The 18423-nt window shown below is 52.8% G+C and overlaps 1 protein-coding gene across 10 annotated transcripts in view; it reads left to right on the top strand.

Annotated features, from left to right (window-relative positions):
* The window catches only part of MINDY4 (MINDY lysine 48 deubiquitinase 4), a 107172-nt gene that overhangs the window by 51899 nt on the left and 36850 nt on the right, over window positions 1–18423 (top strand). For 9 of the 10 annotated variants that reach the window (XM_074340947.2, XM_074340946.2, XM_074340954.2 and 6 more), the window contains exons 7-12: window positions 3519–3625; window positions 6095–6211; window positions 7483–7571; window positions 15270–15371; window positions 16955–17018; window positions 18172–18237. In XM_074340947.2, the coding sequence (XP_074197048.2) occupies window positions 3519–3625; window positions 6095–6211; window positions 7483–7571; window positions 15270–15371; window positions 16955–17018; window positions 18172–18237 (545 nt within the window). The remainder of the gene's footprint in view (window positions 1–3518; window positions 3626–6094; window positions 6212–7482; window positions 7572–15269; window positions 15372–16954; window positions 17019–18171; window positions 18238–18423) is intronic. The other variant, XM_074340949.2, reaches the window with a different exon arrangement.

Raw genomic sequence — 18423 nt, 5'->3', positions numbered from 1 at the left:
GACTAGGCTTGGAAAGATGGGCAAGGTCTTGCCAAGTAGAGATGTGACATGAACCAACCTCATGGGCCAAGGCCTGGAGTGTGAGAGAGCGACTCGCGTGAGGTGACTGGGTTGCAGGGAAGTCGCAGGGTCAGGGTGAGGTGAGGCTGGGAACGCAGGCTGTGGCAGGTGGCAGGGTCAGGAGGGCCCGAGTGCTGTGCTCAGGGGTCTGACTAAATGACTAGTGCAAGGAGCACTGGAAGATTCTGTGCTGTGTGTCAGGAGTACGAGCCTGCACGTTGGGAGGCTGGTGAGGGGCTCTTTGGATGGTCCAGAAAAGAGGTGATGGGGCCCCTCTTCTATCTGGGGAAATACAATGGGTATTTTAAGACCCCGCTCAAATCCTGACCTCTGATGGGACATTTCCCTGACCTTTTAAGGCAGAATTATTTGCCTCGTCCCCTCTGCTCTCCAAACCTTTGCACTCGTCTCTCTATTAGTACTTACGTTATATTACTTGTTGGGGGCTCTGTCTCCTCCTCTGTGTGGGCAGTGATCTCCTGGAAGACGGGGGTGATATTTGAATCATCCCTGGACCACATGACCCCTGGTACATCCTGGGTAAAGTACTTGATGAACAAATGCTTTGATGACGTGTTTCTGTAACAGAGAAGACAGGAAGGGCTTGGGCAAGGCATGAGGCCCAACAATCTGGAGTCTGGCACAGGGTGGTGTTTGGGAGAGGGCTGAGGTTTCACCCGGGTCCCTGGTGGAGGGTTTGGGAGATGGCGTCTGTTATCAAAATGGAAGCCTGGAGGGAGGCTCTGCTGAGATTCTTGAGTCGGGGGGCATTGAGGCACTTCCAGGAGGAGATACCTTGTAGTTAGTGAGAAATAACGAGTGAGCACCTGGAAAAAGAGGCACACGGTCTCTATTATGTATTATAATACATATATATGTATGTATATGTTTTCTTCCCAGGGGTAAATAAAATGGCAAGAGAAACAAAATCCCTTGCTTCTTTTCAACCAGACTTTTATCCCAGGATCTTAAAAATAGCATTCTCAAACCGCAGGCATTTGCAGACGGTTTTGTCTGCTTGGCCAACATGTCACTCTGCAGTGCTTTGTTTTTCCCTCGCATGGCGGTCCCGCCACATCTGGGCCCGAGGCCTGCTATGTGGTCCTGAACCAACTCCCTGTACAGGGCCAACTTCCTCCTGGCAGAAGCCAAGGGAGGCTGCCTCCTCCTCCTGGGGCCTCACCCGGCCCGCTTCCCCTGGGCCCCGCACGCCATCCTCAGACTTACTTCATGGGACCCGAGCAGAGCATGTTTTAGCTCTGGCTCCCTCCTGGACGACCTCAGACTAAACAGAAGCCTCCGAATACACTTAAATAGTGCCCCTTCTGTGCCTCCAGGAAACAGTCTGCCCGAGGTGCTGTAAGGAGGCTTTCCGGCCTGGTGGAATCACTCCGGCTACTCTCTCCCTCTGGGCCTCTGGTACCTAGGGTTGAATTATCTCTATTCCTCCAGCAAAAATTCTCAGTATTGACTTTTGCAAAGCCTCCCCTCCCTCCCTCTCTCCCTTCCCTCCGCCTCCCTCCCTCTTACCTTTCCTCCATTATTTTCCTTTAGCCCCCACCCCACACTTCCGTGACCCTCTTCTCCAAAAGCAACCATTCTTGTGTATTTAGTCGATATCTTTTTGCTTGTGCATATCCTTGCAAAATGTGTACCGTTGTGTTGTGTGCATATATTTGTAATGGATATAAATCTCGTTTGCTTTCTTACTTTCTCCACCCAGCACCATGATTTTAAGACCTGTGCATGTTGCTGGGTAAACATCTGGTCTTTATTTTAGGGTATTTTCGTAAGGCCACGGTCACAGGGTGGCTTTTTCAGAGACCCGAACTATGAAGGGGTCTCATATAAGTTCAGGTTCTCATTTAAATCCCAGGCTTACATAAAACAAATGTTTTTCAGCCTAAAGGCGAAATCTGTCTCCTTTTCCGTGGACGGAGCCTCTAAGAGTTGGCCTTGCACTCTGCCTACTGCTCCTCCAAGGGAGAAAAGAAGGCTGTAGAATAAGGTATAAGATATATGTCCTGAGGCTATTGGCCTTTGGGCACCATCTCTAGTGACATGTCTGTGTAAGGCTTGCGGCAAGATAATGAAGCGAAGATCACCGGTCCACAGACGGGCCGGCGAAGTCACTCCCAGGGTAGAGGGAGGGAGGCATACATGCGATTTTTGGGGTGGGGGTTGGCCGAGTAAGGGGGCAGATGAGCAGGCACCCCCAACGCAGATCAGGCGCGATCGGCTGTATCCAGAGTTGTTTATCACACCAGCGATCTGCTGCCTCTTGTGGGAAACACCAGGGGCCCCAGTTTCTATCATGCGAGGAGGGGTCTGACTTGGCAGAGGGGTATTTTTGGCTCCTGGCCACTCTGACCATGCCTGTAGCTGACCTAACAGTCTGTAGCCCCAGGTGCACAGAATTATGGGAGCGAATGCTGACTTCTATATAGTGTGGTGCATTTTTAAAGTAACCATTTAATCTGGGGAAGTGGGAAAAAGAAAATAAAAGACTCGAGAGACTCTCGGGAGACTGGCCGGCTATTTGCCAGCGTAATTGCCTTGGGTTGTTTCCACTTGAGTCCTTCATCTGAGTTTTCTGGTAAATGCTACTGCAGTGGGTGTGAGGACGAGCGGGAGCCTCGGCCGGCTGGGGAGGCATAGGTGCTGCCAGGACTCACAGTGGGACCCTGTCTGGGCCTCCGCCCCCAGCTCTAAGGAGACGATGTCCAGAATGATACTTAGTGCCCCTTAGTGGCTGGAGGTCCAGGGAGGTCTGGCTGGTAGGATGGCAGAGCCATGAGGACTGGCTTTTTATCCCACCTCTACCACTTTCCATCTGCGTGACTTCAGGCCAGTTACTTATCTAAGCCTCAGTTTCCTCATCTGTAACTTGGGAGGGACTGTATGATAATTACTCCCTCAGGGGTTATTATGGGGCTTAGGTGATAAAACACATGTGATTAATAAATGAAAGCCACAGTAGTGATTATTATTATTATTATTAGGAATGGTGGAGTTTCCTTTCCTACTTCTGCCCTCTTCATGTTTGTCCTCGGGGGACGGGTTTGTGCATTATGCCTACTTTTTGTGAGACATGTGGCTTTTCCTAAGAGTGAGGCTTTTCCGGGCCTGACTCGATGGCTCAGGCCCTAGGCATTTGTTTCACTGTATGTCCACAAGCAGAACTTTCTGGTGGACCAGTAGCCGAGTCCCACCCGCCAGGATCCTTGTGGCACAGACCAGCGTGGGCTTTGGACAGGGAGCGAGGGCTGTCTCATTCTGCCTGCTTTCCTTCTGATCAGGGCCTGGGAGCCCCGAAGGGGTGGGGGTGGATGGTGGAGGAGCCCACCTTTGGTTCAAACCGTCTTAGAATGCATCAGTGTCCTTGGTGTGAAGCAACTTCAGCTTCTGTGCTCCGTGAGTTATAACAAGGAGCTCACACGGCCACGGTTTTCTTTCAGAGGATGTGGAGGATGAACTGATAAGGGAAGAAGTCATTCTCTCTCCAGTGCCATCAATGCTCAAGCTGCAAATAGTGTCAAAGCCCATCGACCTCTCAGTGGCAAAGGTAGGTGTCAACTTAAACGTGTATGTTGATGCATCTTGGTTTGAATGGGTGTGAATTGGTGTGGTGTGAATTGGTGTGGTGTGAATTGAAGATGCCTTGATTTGAATTGCTGTGGATGAGGTGAGTTTGATCCCTCTGGCCTTATCCATCTCATTATAACCTCTCGGCTATTGTTAAAATGGGAATTTGGGTGTGATGTAGAAAAGAACCTGAACTGGGAGTCAGGAAAAGGGGGGCTGAGACCTGGTGCCTCCCATTCCCTCTCTGAGACAAAAGGTCTTAATCTCCTCCCATTCAGACATTCCAGGACCCCTTCTTTCCTCCTGAGCTGCTTCACCACAGCTGCAATGGGCCCCTCCAGGGTTGGGATGGAACAGGGTAATTATCCTCGTTAAACTGGCTTTGCTCCTGGACTAGTCTCTGGGTTCAGTGAGGAAAGGACAGGAAGGGGCTGACAATTCTTCGGTACCCTCAGGGTTCACACCAATGGCCTCGTGGAGGGGACCCCGGTCACAGGACTTAGGGAGCAGCTTCCTGGCCTTAGCGGCCTCCTCTGCAGCAATGTCCTGGATTCCTCACCATCTCAACTGCCAAATGGCCTCACCCCTCCCCTTGGCCAGTGGTTCCTGTGGGATGCATTCTGCTCCTGTTGTCATCTACTAGCTTTTCAGGCGGGATCCAGAAGGAAAATAAATATCCTGGGGACACAGCTGACCCCTTTCTCTTCCTACTTACTAAGTATTTATTCAGTACACAGATCGCAAAGTCAAAGGTTTTTCTAGAGGTTTTGTCTTTCCCCTCCACTCCCCTCCCTTTTCCTTCCTTCTTTTGAAACCACAGAGGGTCAGACACGTGTAAGTGGCCCCGAAGCTGGGAGGAAGCAATCTGGCCATCTGTAACCACAGGGCTGTGATTCTCTGCAGTGGGGACTCGTGTTAGGAAGGGTCCGTAGAGGCCCCTAGCAGTAGCATCTCCAAAAGCAGCTGGAAAGCCTGAGCCCCACACAGAGAAGAGGAGGGCCTAGAGCTTATGTATCATGGCAGGTAGAACCCAGGTTTTCTGGCTTGTCACGCTGTGACCTGGGGACAGCCTAGCTGGGAGCTGCCGTCCTGTGACTAAGAGAACAGACATGGGCTTCAGCCAGAAAACTCAAGTCCCTGTAGTATCTAGGCTCTCAGTAAACTCAGTTCAGATGCATGGATGATTGTAGTTGGTGCAAGGAGGGGAACCAAGCCCTGACAGATGAATTTACCCGTCCCTCTCCCCTCTGTGCCATTAGCCCACATTTGATAACATGTAGACAAATGCTCTGTCACAGAGGTTCTCCTGATTCTAATTCTAGAGGGAAATAATCTGAGTTTGTAGGGAAGATCTGACGCAGAGAGGAGGTCTGGGAGGTGGCATCAGAATTCACATGTTGGCCCTTCAGAGACCCCTGGATGTAAAATCATGGCGGACAGAGAGGAGGTAGCTAGCGCGGGGAGAGCGTATCCTGGCAGAGGCTCTGCCTTCCTATCCAAGGGCCAGTCAGTGGGGAGGGGTTGGCACTTACTTCCTGGGGCTCTGGAGGGGAGGGTTTGGGTTGACTGGAGATGAACAATGACCTCAATATCAGCCAGAAGTTTAGAGAAGACAGAGCTGTGAAACAATGGAGGGGCTGCCTTGGAAGGTGGTAGGAATTCCTTCACTAGGTGGTTGGGGTGTCTGAGCTGAGGTCTTGGGGGACCACTCTCACGTGATGTTATAGAGGAGATTCTTACATGTAGTAATGGCTTGTACTAGAGCAGCAGTTGAGACTTTTTCTCTAAGGGGCCAGATCGTATACTTGGGGTTCTCTGTTGCAACCACTCAGCTCTGCCACCATAATGTAAAAGCAAACATAGACACTATGGAAACAAAAGGGCCTTGCCGTGTTTCAGTGACACTTTATTGACGAGTGGGGGGCTGGCTTTGGCCTGTGGGTGACAATTTGCTAAGCCTGTCCTAGAGGACCAGTTCTTAAACTTGGCCGCACATGGGAATCACCTGGGAGCTTTGAAAAATCCAGATACGGGAATTCTGACCCCAGGGGTTCTGATGTAGTTGGCCTGGCACGTGGCCTGAGCATCAGCATTGTTGAGAGCTTAGTATAGAGGATTCGATGTGCAGTCGGGAACCTCCCAAGTTCCCTTGTAAAACTAAAATTTTGTGGTTCAACTTCCCTTTAAGGAATCTAAAAACATGTTGGCTTGGGTCAGCACAGGGTGGTTTGGTTTACAGATGTTCCAGAGGTAAGACCTTCAGGGTCGATTTTATCTTTCCTCAAATATGAGAAGAATGGCTTTGCAAAATAACAAGAAAATAGATAACCTTTCTGGAGAATGGATTGCCCTGCTAGAATCCCAGACCGGCTCCTGTGGGAACACATACACTGAGAATTGTATTGCTTGCTTTTAAAACAGTTAATAAAACTCTCTCTTCTTTTGACAGGACATAAAGACCCTTCTGTTTGGCTCTAGCTTTTGCTGTTTCAGTGAAGAATGGAAACTGCAGAGTTTTTCGTTTAATGACATAGCCGCGTTGAAATATGGCATTGTTCAGAAGAAGGCAGGTTGCTTTTAAGTGTCCCCAGGACCCTTCTGTGGGCCCATCATGGATAGATAGGGGTGGGACGTCCCCATGTGATAAATCCTGCGAACATTATATCCAGTGCCGGCCCGACCCCCATTTCTTGTCACCCAGTGCGGGAATTTTACATGTGGCTGGCAGAGCAAGAGCTGGAGAATGACCCTTACTGGGAGTGGTGAGTGATACCGGAATCCCCACTGAGCTGGAGTGGAAGGAGGCTCCGATTGGCCAGGGGCACCAGAGAGGGTCTTTAGGCTGAGTATTGAGAAATTATTTCTCAGGGAGAGCTGGAGACAGGATGCTCGAGGCAAAGGCATGCGGCAGCATTGACAAAGTGGAGGGCGGCCGTGTGGAAACCCAGGGGCTGCAGGAAATGGCAGAAGTGTCAAGCGTGAGGAGGGCGTGTGATAGAAGGCAGGGAGATGTAGGTAGATTGTGGCAGGATTTGAACGTGGCTTATGCACATTTCCCAAGATGTGTACTTGAAGGGCCAGAAGGGCCTCGAAATCCAGCAGCTCAACCTGGTTCCATTTCTCAAGTCCCAGGAACCTCCCGCTGCCCCACACTGCCTGAGGAAGAACCCAAGACAACCGGCTTCTGTCCCCAGGATACCAAGCTCAGCACGTCGTCTTGCACCCCCAATTCAAGGGCACCCTCGGCCTGCTGCTCTGACAACCCTTGTACTTGTTGACGCCTCCAGAGACGAGCTCTTCACGGAGCCTTCTCACTCTGCCATGGGAGGGGACGAGGCCACACCTAATGGGTGCCGAAGCAGGCCCCACGCTGGGCAGAAGTGAGCTCACACAAGCAGTTTTCTCAAGGCACTCACTTCTAGCTGAGGTGGTTGGGGAAAGCTCTCTGGAGGAGGAGGCCTTTACGATGGGCCTTGAACGCTGGGGAGACAATTATTATCACCTCTGCCTGTGGACATGGATTTCCCCAGATAACTGGAAACCTATGGTGATGTCTCCAGCTTCATGTCTGACTGTTGTGAAGGGTCACTTTCCTCCCATCAGACATTGTAGACTGTCTTCTCTCTCGTGATGGGCGCCGGGACCTTTGTCATCCCCTCAGTGACAGAGGGTCAGCACTTTGTAGAAGTAGTCACCCCGTCAGACACCCCTGTTTCAGAGGCAGGCTTGGAGGGTCCCCGTGTTCTGCAACCTGTGGGCAGAGGCTAGTTCTGGAGGAACAGATGGGTCTACCCTGGGTTAGTTCTTACAGGCACTGACCTGTGTCTTTCTTTGCAGGGTGGTCCCTGTGGGGTTCTGGCAGCTGTCCAAGGCTGTGTCCTACAAAAACTCCTGTTTGAAGGAGATGGCAAAGCTGACTGCACTCGGTAAGTCCACTTGTTCTGGTAACACCGCATTACCCCGAAAATAAGACCTAGCCAGACAATCGGCTCTAATGCGTATTTTGGAGCAAAAATTAATATAAGACCCAGTCTTATTTTACTATAATATAAGACCTGGTATAATGTAATATAATATACATAATTAATATAATATATAATATAATATAGTATATACCAGGTCTTATATTAATTTTTGCTCCAAAAGACGCATTAGAGCCAATTGTCCGGCTAGGTCTTATTTTCGGGGAAACAAGGTATCTTTTCCAGAGGCTTCTCCAAAGCGTCCAGAAAAAATAAGCAAGGAAGCACGTGTGTTCCTTGACATTTCCCGTCTTCTGGAAAGGGAAATGGCGGCTGGCTAACAGGGCCTGGGCTGACCAGTAAAATCAATTGCGTGCATTTGTCTAAAGGCAGGGAAGGTTGATAAGCCCTGTTCCTCAGGGAAAGTGGCTGCTGCAGCAGCATCAAAACTAAGGCCACCGCCTCCTCAGAAGCCAAGCGCAGTAGCTGCCCCTCTTGTCCACGCCCACACCAACCTGCTGACCCTTTGGCTGGGTCCGGGTCTCCCCTCACTCCCCACATTACCTCACCTCTGCCAACAGCCGTTACACGCGTTCCAGCCAGCCCCACCGTACATTGCTTCCACGCCCTCTGGCCCTGTGTTTTCCATCATTTATTAAGTGTTTGCACATAAGCACCTCATTCTCACTCACTCCACAGACATTTCTAGAACATTTCTCTGTGTACGCACAAGTGATGCAGAGATGAATGGATGGATTCTCTGTTCTCCAGAAATGCTCTGTCAGGTTGAGGGACAGAAAAACCAGCACCACGGTTGGTGCAGAGATGGAAGGGTCAGGAAGGTGCTGGGCAGCGCCGGGGCCAGCGTGGCCTCTGTGAGGGGGCAGCCTTCTTACCTGTTCAGCCCTGCGGGCCCAGTTACCAGCATGTACTTGTCACCCTCAGAGCCACCACAGAACTTCTGACACTTGGTCTTCTCTCTCTCTCTCTTTTTTTTTTTTTAGTTGAAATACACATATAGAAAAAGGCATAATTCAGAAGCGCACAACTCATACACAGTCTGTCGCCAAATCACACACACCCATGATTGTATCACCCAGATCAAAAAAGGAAATATTTCTAGCACCCCGGAAGAATCTTCCTGCCCAGTAGCTGCCTCCATTCTCTTCCCCAAAGTTGTAATTAAACGGATTACAAAATCACAGCTTAGTTTTGGCCAGTTCTTGACCTTTAATTAAAAGCATGTGTTTTTCTGCAACAGGCATTCCAGCACCTTTTTTTTGAAAGCTTAAGTGTTAAAGGAAACAAGGCCCATTCCCCACTTACTCAGGTTCAGATTCCTGGGAAGACACACTGGCTCCCCAGACATCCAGCCGAGCTCGGTACAAATGAAACGCTTTACCGGCTTTGACGATTTTGAGTTAGACAGTGAGGCAAGTGAAGGCAGCGTTTCATGCTCGGCATTTTGTAATTCGTTTAACAATATAGTTTGTCGAATTACTTTGCAGAGTAACAGTTAAGGAGTTTTCTCTCAAGTCACAGATGCTAATCAGAAACACAGCATCACTCTGATTGGAAGCGCAGTGACATCTCACTTGTCTTTGTTCTTCTCCAGCTCCCCATCCCCCACCCTCCCCAGTTGAAACCTGCCTCCAAGTTCATCCACGTAGATACCTGTCACTGTGTGCCCACACCCCGAACCCCAGAACACAAGCCCTGGGAGAACAGAGGCCTTCCTGCTCTGCCTGGTTCAAGCCCGTCTCTGGCATCCAGCCCAGGCCCTAGTCCACGGAAGAGGCCCTTAGAATTCTTGTTGAATGAATGCATGGACAAATGCATGCGTTATCCAGACTGACAGGGTGGGGAAGGAGGGCAGCTTGTGCAGAGTGCCTGAGGGCAGGGAGAGCAGGGCCAGGACCGTGGCCTGGGGTGGCTGGGGCAGACTTTGGAGGGGCAGGGCAAGACCGGGGCTGGTGGACGGGTCAGGGCCAGGCTGCCAGAGGGGCCTTGGGGCCTGGCCGCCTGCTGGGGTCAAGCCTTGGCCTTAGCCCTCGTGGGAGAGGTCTTGTAACTCATTTTAGCTCCATGTCCCTTTGGAGCTGCTTTTCAACTTGGACTCTGAACTTCTGGTGGAAATTGTGGATCATGTCCCAGTAGTGGGGGTAGGGTTTTTAAGTTGCTTCCAGGAATGGCCACGTTTGCCTGGGCACAAGGCAGGCTTGGTTCCTTATTGCCACCCCCTGCCCACTAAGGGGATGTGAAAACCTCTGGTTCTCCAGGCCCATCCTTGGGGGAGAGCTCTGCTCTCCACACCAGAGAGGGGAGCCAGGGCTCGGGAGTCAGAAAGCTATCGGGGTGGGGACCCAAGACAGGCTCTGGGTGGAAAGAAAACCATGCCAGCTGTGGGAAGTGAGGTTTTCTTCCACTTCCCACTGCCTGCCAGTCAGCTACTGGCCAAGCACTGACTCAGGCCCCATTTTATATGGACAGGTGTCTATTTAAGCTCCGATTAGGTGGAGAGTTGTGCCAAGGCTCTGCAGGTGGGGGAGGAAGGAATGCAGTCTTGGTCCCCAGGGGTTCTCCATCTGCTGAGACCGTGAGAGAGGAGGCAGGGCCAGCCCGGCCCAAGGCCCTAGGCAGCCATGCTGGCGGGCTGAGCTGGTCCTGGGCGCAGTGGTGGGGTGGGCACAGGGAAAAGAAGGAAGGAGCTTCTGGTTGCAGGGGGTTTTGTGTGGGGGCGTACCGGGTGGGAAGGAGCCCCACTCTGGGGGAAGGCTGCCTAGTTGGATGAGACGTCTGCGCCAAGGAGCTGGGAGAGCTCGGCCTGCTGGCTGGGCACCGCCCCGCCCCCGCCCCCCCTGCCCTCTAGGGAGCATGGAAGGAGAAGCTGCAGAAGAGTGTGACCTCACCGCGCTTTAGAGCCCCACAACTGTGGGTGCTCCTTGTAAAATCCGCCCCTCTTGTGCCCCCAGCCCCTGCTGCCCCGGGCCCAGCACGCAGAGCTGCTCTCCATGCAGGCTAAGCGTAGTGGGTCAACTTCCTGTCCCCAGAGACCGCAGAGCAGGCCTGAGTGGGCATTCTTCATACCCAACTGAGAGGGAGCAGTGGCGAGCTTGGCTCAGTCACCCGGCCTCTCACTTCCAGCCTGCGCTGCTGGAAACACCTGAGGGGACTCAGGAAGAGCCGGCTCTGAGGCTGTCAAGCTGGGGGCGGACACAGGGGTGATGGGCCACGGCCCCCTGACACTCCCGGAGGCCTCCACACCCCTCCCATCCCGGGTCTCCTCCCCCCGCTGCCCCTGCTCTGGGCCTCGTGGGAGCAAAGGCCGCCAGTGGCACCTCGCAGGAACTTCTCTCAGTCCCCACGTCTTTTGGTTTCATTGCTTCATTTCTTCAATATTAACATTGAACGATTGGCTCATTGATGTTCCTGCACGGCCTGTGTGTGCTTCCCTTCTGACTCGGAAATGGCAGGGTGGCAGAAACGATCTGCCTTAAAAAAAAAAGAGAGAGAGGAAGAAAGAAAGAAGGAAAGAAGGAAAGAGAAAGAAAAAGAAAGAAAAGCGGGCACACTCCTCTGTGTCTCCAGGAACACCTGGCACAGCACCCTTTGGCAGCGTCTGCAGATGGCGAGCTCTGGGCCCTGGGGGGGCTCCAGCACCTGTGGGTGCAGTAGCTCTGTAGTTGCTGTTCTGTGCTGGGTCTGCAGGCCTGGGCGGTGGAGCCCCCCTCTTTGCTGTCTCCCCTCACAACTGTTGGGGAAATGGTTCCGTGAAAGCCACACGGAGGATGTGAGTGCACCCTCCAGGGAACTCATGCTGAAATAAAGCCTTCTTGGCAGCAGGGGTGTTTCTTCTGTGGGACTGTCTGGTCTACTTAAGTCTCGTCCCGTCAGGCCGGCAGCCGGCCTCTCTTCAGTCAGACAGGACAGAGCTGGGCGCAGGACGCGGTGTTTTTCCACGTGAGGGTGGTGCCAGCTGGCTCAGTGGTGGGGAATGATGTGCCTGCAGACACTGAGAGAGCCACAGACGGGGACCTGTCCTCTCACCTCCACTTCTCTTCTGAAATTGGGGAAATCGAGGCCCAGAGAAGGACAGACACTTCTCAAGACCCCTCCAGACATTGGGACAGAGCCAGGCTTGGAACTCAGGTCTGGTGGCCCTCATGCCAGCCTCCTTCCATCTCTTCCATAGAGCAACTTTTGACCCCAAGAGGGAGCAGAGAGGATGAAGTCACCAACTCCAGTCATTGTCCAGTTTTCCTCTGAAGTGTCTACACTCAGACTAGTGGGCATGTAAAAGTGGACCGGTCAGGCTGTTTTGTGGTAATTACGGTAGAAACATCTCTGAAAGACTTGGGTAATTTAGGCAAACACGGAATGAATTATTCCCCCACCCCGAGACAAGTGTCTTCATCCTGTACGCCTCCTGTGGGAATTAAACTCTTAAAGAAACTTCTCTTGGTTTAAGAGCCTGGCCAGGTGCTCGATGCATGGCAGGAGTTTGATGAACGTATGTCTGGCTGATGAAGGCAGTGGAGGACCTTCCTTGTCACCAAGGAGTTACCAGTGAAGGCAGACACTGAGTCGTGTGGCGAATGTAGAGTCTGGGAGATTGAACCCAGCAGCTCCTTGCTCTGGGTTCTCATCTGCACGCACACCTGCATGCATGGCCCTCTCTTCCCTGGGGCTGGCTAAATGGAAGAATGGCGAGGCTGGAATGACGCTTAGGGACATCTGGCCCCCACTGCCCCCTTTATAAGGGGGCAGGTGAAAGTCAGTGAGGACAAGGGGCTTCCCCAAGGCCTGGGAGCCAGGAATGGAACCCAGGCCCGACCACCTGCACTTACCCCAACTCCAGTGTGTCTTCCGGAAAGCTGTGTCTCACGGGAGCAGGCTGGAGAAGGCTCCAGGGCGGACGGAGAGACTGGGAGAGGGTCTAAGTGGAAGCCAGGGAGAGCACGAGGACATTTGTGTAGAAACACGAGGGTCTGTAGTCAGAGTCTGTGAGGTCAGGAAGACAGGCCGGGCCCAGGAGCCAGGTCTCTTGATGGTGGCGCACGGTGCTGGAAAGTTAGGCTCCAAGGCGAAGGGATGCTGGTTCCCAAAGCCAACTGCTGTGGACGCTTGGCTCCATTTCCCCAAGTTCTCTTTCCTCTCTCAACGCTGTTTTAATATTTCCAGTTTTTATAAACTGCGTTTTGGGGTGAATCATTTAGTCCCTGTAACTCAGTTTTCCCATTTTTTTTAAAAGGAGATAATAGTAGTTCCGCCTTCATAGGGTTGTTTTAACAATTCATGGAACAATACATGTGAAGTGCTTCTAACAGTGTCTGCCTGCCACCTGCTAAGTACTCAATATATGTTGGCTGTTCAATCTTTGTGGCTGACCCGAGAATTCAGTCGAGCATCACCTGCTTCGGTCAGTCAGTGTAGATCGCAGACAGTGTTTGAAAGGTGACCCTTAGTTCCGCACCTGGAGTTTTTCTAGCACAAGTGTTCTAGACAGTGTCCAATGCAGGCCTGATGTGGCACAGCTCCCACCCCGTTTGAGCTTTCATGGGGGAGTGCCCTGGTCACACCTGCGCTGTAGGAAGAGCCCGTAGTGAGTATATGCACCGAGCACTGCAGAGAGGGGCAGGATGGAGCAGGGAAGCTGGTCGGGCGCTGGCTGTGACAGCCCAGCTGAGGAGCTGGGCACCTGATAGGGCCAGGGAAGGGACTGGCATGGGTCCTCAGGAGGTACAACCGACAGGATGTGACTGTCACCTGGATGAGGACGGGGCAGGAAACAGGCACTGTGGGTGGGGATGACAGAGTCCACATGTGTGAGTTCTGCTCCAAAGAGATAAAGGTCCAATCCCTGCTCTCCAGGTCCCTATGTCCCTGACGTGGCCTCTCCTGAAACCCAGAGCAATGTTTGCTCTCCTTTGTTTTCAAAGGTGGCCCGGGCTGGTGCTTGCTCCCTGCAGCTCCGGTTGGTGACGGCGCCGTCACTGTCCCGAGGCTGCAGCAGTGCCAGCCAGGCAGTCTGCTGCTGCCTTTCTCGTTTGTGTCGCTGGGTTTGAAGGGTCGCCTGATGTCAGGTGCTGTTATCACTTTCACATCAGATGTTGAGAGTTCACCTTCCCGTCACCAAGGCCCAAGTGGGGACTTGATGTTTCCAGAAAAACGAGAGTAATAGGCGCCCTGTATTGAACATTCACTGTGCCACGGGCTTTACACACATTATCTCCTTTAAAGCTCCCAGCTACGAAGGAGGTACCACTGTCACGAGGGTATGGACGGGGAAGCTGGAGGGCTGCCATGTTATGTCACCTCCTGTTTTAAAGTCTCTGGACGATGACAGCCTGGATGTGGACCAATGTTTGTGTCCCAGGCTCTGGGTGGTGACCACACGCTGTCCACAGGGTCACCTGTGTCCTTGTCTCCTGGTTCCCGATTTCCTACCCTGGGGAGGACGGACAAAATGCCAGTTTTCTTTCTCCCTCACACAACTCAGCACTGAGCTCAGGTGTTACTTGCTGATTGAAAACCTGGAAACCCCATTCTGTATTCCTTTGGGCCCTGGTAGGGTCTTCATCAAGGCTCTTTTGTTTGTTAGAAAGAGAAACACTCAACCTGCTTTTCTAAGAATTTAGAAAAAAGTCACAGAATCCAAGAGTCGGCAAGCAGTCCAGCTCTGCAGAGCCCTGGAAATGGGAAACTGAAAGAAGCGTCTGTCAATCCACTAGGGGCCGCTTAGTTACCCTTTGGGTCATCAGAGATCCCTCTGCCAGTGTTTGGCACCCGTGACTGCACATCTGCCTTAAAGCCCCATTTTGCTCCTAAGAAGACAGTGGGACGGCACCATCTGTCAGTTCTGCCCCTTCCCACATCCCCTGCTTCCCCCACACCCGAGAGTTCCCCGGGTCCCATCCTTGGCCACCACCTCTGCCCCTTTCTCCTTTTCTCTCTGGGAAATTTTAGCCACTCAATGTGCCAAGAACCGCTCATGTGCTGGTGGCTTGTAAACCTCCACTCAGCCCCAGCCACTCTCCTGGGCTTTAGACGTGTCCGACAGCTTCACCTGGCACCCTGTGGGCACCTGCGACCGCCTCCCCCAGCCCCGATCCCCGCCCTGTAGCCTTCATTTTCCTTGGCGGCACCACCACGCACCCCCTGAACACCCAGAGGTCTTCCCGAATCCTTCCTCTCCCACCTCCTCATGCCCTGTGACATCTAAGTCACCAGCAAGCCAGGCTGCTTTTCCCTCCGCACCTGTGCTTCTATTTCCTTACAGCTGGTGACGTGAGGACCACCTGCTACACGAGCCAGTCTCCAGGGGCCCAGGTGTCGGGACTGGGCAAGGCCAGGGCAGGGCAGTGCCATGCCTTTGCCAGGGGTCGCTTCCTGCCCTCAGGATGGCAGCAGTTCTGGAGCACGGCCCTGTCTTACACACACCTCGGGCCCTGCCAAGTCTCCAGGGTCCCCTTTGCTCCTCCCCCAGCCCCGCCCAGGGCCCCTCCCTCAAGCTCTCCCCCTGTGCTCTTCTGAGGAGGTACCTCCCAGGCTCTCCTGGAGCCCTCTGGGTGGCAGAGGAACGGATGGGCCTCTGCCACAGGGTTGTACCATCCCTGGCTTGTGTCCCCAAAGGCATAAATGCATTCCCTTTCTTGTCCTCAGGCAGCTGCAGCCTTCAAACGCCCACAGGACCCACTGCCTGGCCCTGGCCATCTCGGACATTGTGTGGCGGGCTGGGGGACACAAGAGAGCTGTGGTCACACTGTAAGTACGCCCCGGGGCTGTGTGCCACCACTCAACCTCGGGCTGGCATAGCTGCGGGCAAACGACTGCGTGCTGCCTAGGGATAAGTGTCCTATCTGTGTGTCTTCCCGACCCCTGTCCTGGGTCCCATGCTGGGACAAGCTCAGAGAGTCGGCCTGATGTGCTGGGCAGCCCTGCCTTGGGAGGGGGCCCAGGCCCTCCCCACAGCTCCGTTCTCAGCGCAGGACAGGCTTTGGATCTGCCTTGCCTCCCTCCTGGGGGAGTTTAGGGGGATGGAACCCGCCTGAGAAAACCTCTGACCTGGGCAGCCTGCTCCCCCGTTATTCTGATCTGGAGGTCTTGGAAAACAGCCTCTCAGTTGACCCGGTCACCTTGCCAATTTGTCCCAAGCACGCTCTGGTCTGTTGCTTGGATCCCTGTTCCTTTGAGGAGGGGACTCAGAGAGGCCAGTGGTTGATGGTATAGCCCATGGTCTTTTCCCTGCCACCTCCTTCCTACCGCAGATAGAGGATGTCACCCCCATAACCCACATGGGTAGCGGGCTCGTTGGCTCTTTGGCCTGACAGAGTAGACGCAATCGTGGCCCCAGCAGTGTGGCTGAGCTTTAGTAAAAGGGGTTCCCTTTCCCAATGCTGTTGCTCCGTGGCTGTGTGACCTTGGGGAATTGACTCAACTTCTCTGTGCCTCATCTGTTTACTCATCTGGCAAATGGGAATGATAATGATTACTTAATTGGCTGATTGTGAGGGAATTAAATGAGTCAATATAAATAAATTGTATAATAAATGATAATATCAGTTTAAATCATTTTTTCATATCAATAAATAATAAATACTAATAAATGTGGCATGCTTAGGACACTGCCTGGCTCATACCAAGTGCCACGTCAGTGTAGGTATTAATTACCATTATCGGTAGTGTTTGTGCAGGGTGCTTTTCCTGGGGACCCATGTTCCAGTTAACTTATTAATCCTGGCTCTTAGGGTCTGCCTGGCAACCCTGAGAGCAGATGGAGCAAAAATTCCATTTCTCCCTGTTTGACAGACTAGGAAACAGAAGCACAGGGAACGGCTGGTCCAAGGCTACGCAGGACGCTGGTGGTGCATTGGGCCCCAAACCCAAACTCTGCTTCTAGTCCGTGTTTCTGTGGGCTGCACATGCAGGGTACTGCGTGCTGACGGCGTTGGGTGGGAGGCTTGGAGGAGACAGAGGTTGGGATTCCTGAAATCCCTCAATGTGGAGGGCAAGTCAGCATTCCTGGGTCAGAAATGTATTTGTCAGTTGTGGGTGGGTGACAGGCAGACTTCCTCCGGCCAGGGCTTGGGTTTGGTCCTCCCCAGCTCTCCTTCTGCTGTCTTATTTCCATTCCCCACCCCCTGTTTTCTTCTGTTAGTGGTGTTCTCTGAACCCAGCCTACTGGGTGAGTTTAAAGTGGGGAGAAGGAGAAAGCCTTGGCTCCCGTCTTTCCCCCGGAACCACCTTCTCATTTGTCTTCACTGAATGGCACATGTGGTTTTGCCCTGGCTCAAGGTCATAGCTTCTTTCCATGCACAGGACTCATGCATCTCCTTTTCCTTTTTTAGGCCTTCGGGAACAGAGCAGTTCAGTCCAACGGGAAAATACAAAGCAGATGGAGTCTTAGAAACAGTACGGCTTTCTGGAAAATTATCACGCAAACTTTGGCTTTGTTTGGGCACGGTCTCCTTTCATATAAGTAAATCCTTCCTCACCTGGGGATGGGCCAGACCCCCTGAGGCCCCAGCCCTCCACCTGGGACTGGGGCGGGCAGAGGTGGGGGCCTTTGGGGACGGGCTGTGGCCAGAACTGGCTTTATGGCCAAGAGGCTGATGGGTGGCCTGTCGTGTTGAGTTTGTACCAAGCCTGAAGTTCCCCCAGCAGTCCGGGCATAATGCCTTTTGGCTAAACCCAGCCTTCTCCGCGTCCCTCTTTATGTCTTCAGCGTCCTCTCTGAGATGTTTTTGAGAAGGTAGTGGAGGGGAGAGGAATTTAGAAGGTGGAGAAGAGCTTTGTTAGGACAAAGCACCAGCCATAAAGCCAGACCTAAGTAAGACAAAGGAAGGGAAAGAAAACGAGATATATGAAAATACAGAAAACAGTGGCATTTCCCACGAATTAGCCTCTTCTTTCCTGAGGGTTTTTGTTTTACGTAGTTCGTCTCATTTTCTCTAGGCTTGGACACATGTGGCCCTGGGATCCTTGTTAAGGGTCTCACTCTGTTGGGTGTTTTCTCTAAAACTAGTTTTTCCTGACCTTCCTGAGAAAGCAAAGGAGACTCGTAACCACTGCTCCCCACTGAACTCAGGGTTCTGCCCTCTGGGCTTAGAACTGGCCTGGCAATGGCGGTTTGGATGAGACACCCCACTCCCGACTCCCTTGCGTCCCCTGCCCCAGGTGACGCAATCAGATATCAGGAAGATATCAGGAAGATATCAGGAAGATTGCCCCAGGTGACGCAATCAGATATCAGGAAGAGCCCGCAGGGGTGCAGTCCCCCCATCGGGCCCTGCAGGGTGCTGTCTCTGTGGCTTTAGTCGCATGATGTCTCCAGTCCTGGGTTTCGAAAGGTGGGCCCAGTACTGATTGAAGGGCGGGCCAAACCCCAGAGACCCCAGCCAGGCCCTGCCAGCCCTTAAATCACACACAGGCGTGGGATTGCCTCTCGACCCCAGCTCCTAAAGTGGGGTTTGGTAGCGTCTAAAGCCAGAGCCACAGGAAATGATCCAGGACGGGCCACCATTATGGGGTTCAGGCAGTTCACTGTGTGTTTCTATCTTCTCAGCTCATACTCCACACTTTGACCTGTTATGAGGAGCTGGTGATTTTTCTTCAACAAAGCGTCCAGCAGGTATGAACACTGCTTTCGTTTGTGGGATGGGCATTGTTAAGCCTTCTGCTTTGTCTGCAGAAGAGATGCTGGTGAACTGGAGTTGTCAACCTCACCCCCAACCTGGGGAAGGGGGTTGGGTGGCGGAGAGGCTGGGAAGGAGCTGGTGCTGGCCCTGGGTGCCGTGGCTGAGGGCAGTGGGGGGAT

Source organism: Rhinolophus sinicus, chromosome 4, assembly GCF_057876585.1.
Source record: "Rhinolophus sinicus isolate RSI-liver-muscle chromosome 4, RSI-T2T, whole genome shotgun sequence".
In the NCBI taxonomy this organism is placed as follows: domain Eukaryota; kingdom Metazoa; phylum Chordata; class Mammalia; order Chiroptera; family Rhinolophidae; genus Rhinolophus; species Rhinolophus sinicus.
Note: the sequence above shows the minus strand (reverse complement) of the source record. Positions and strands in the feature narration are given on the sequence as shown.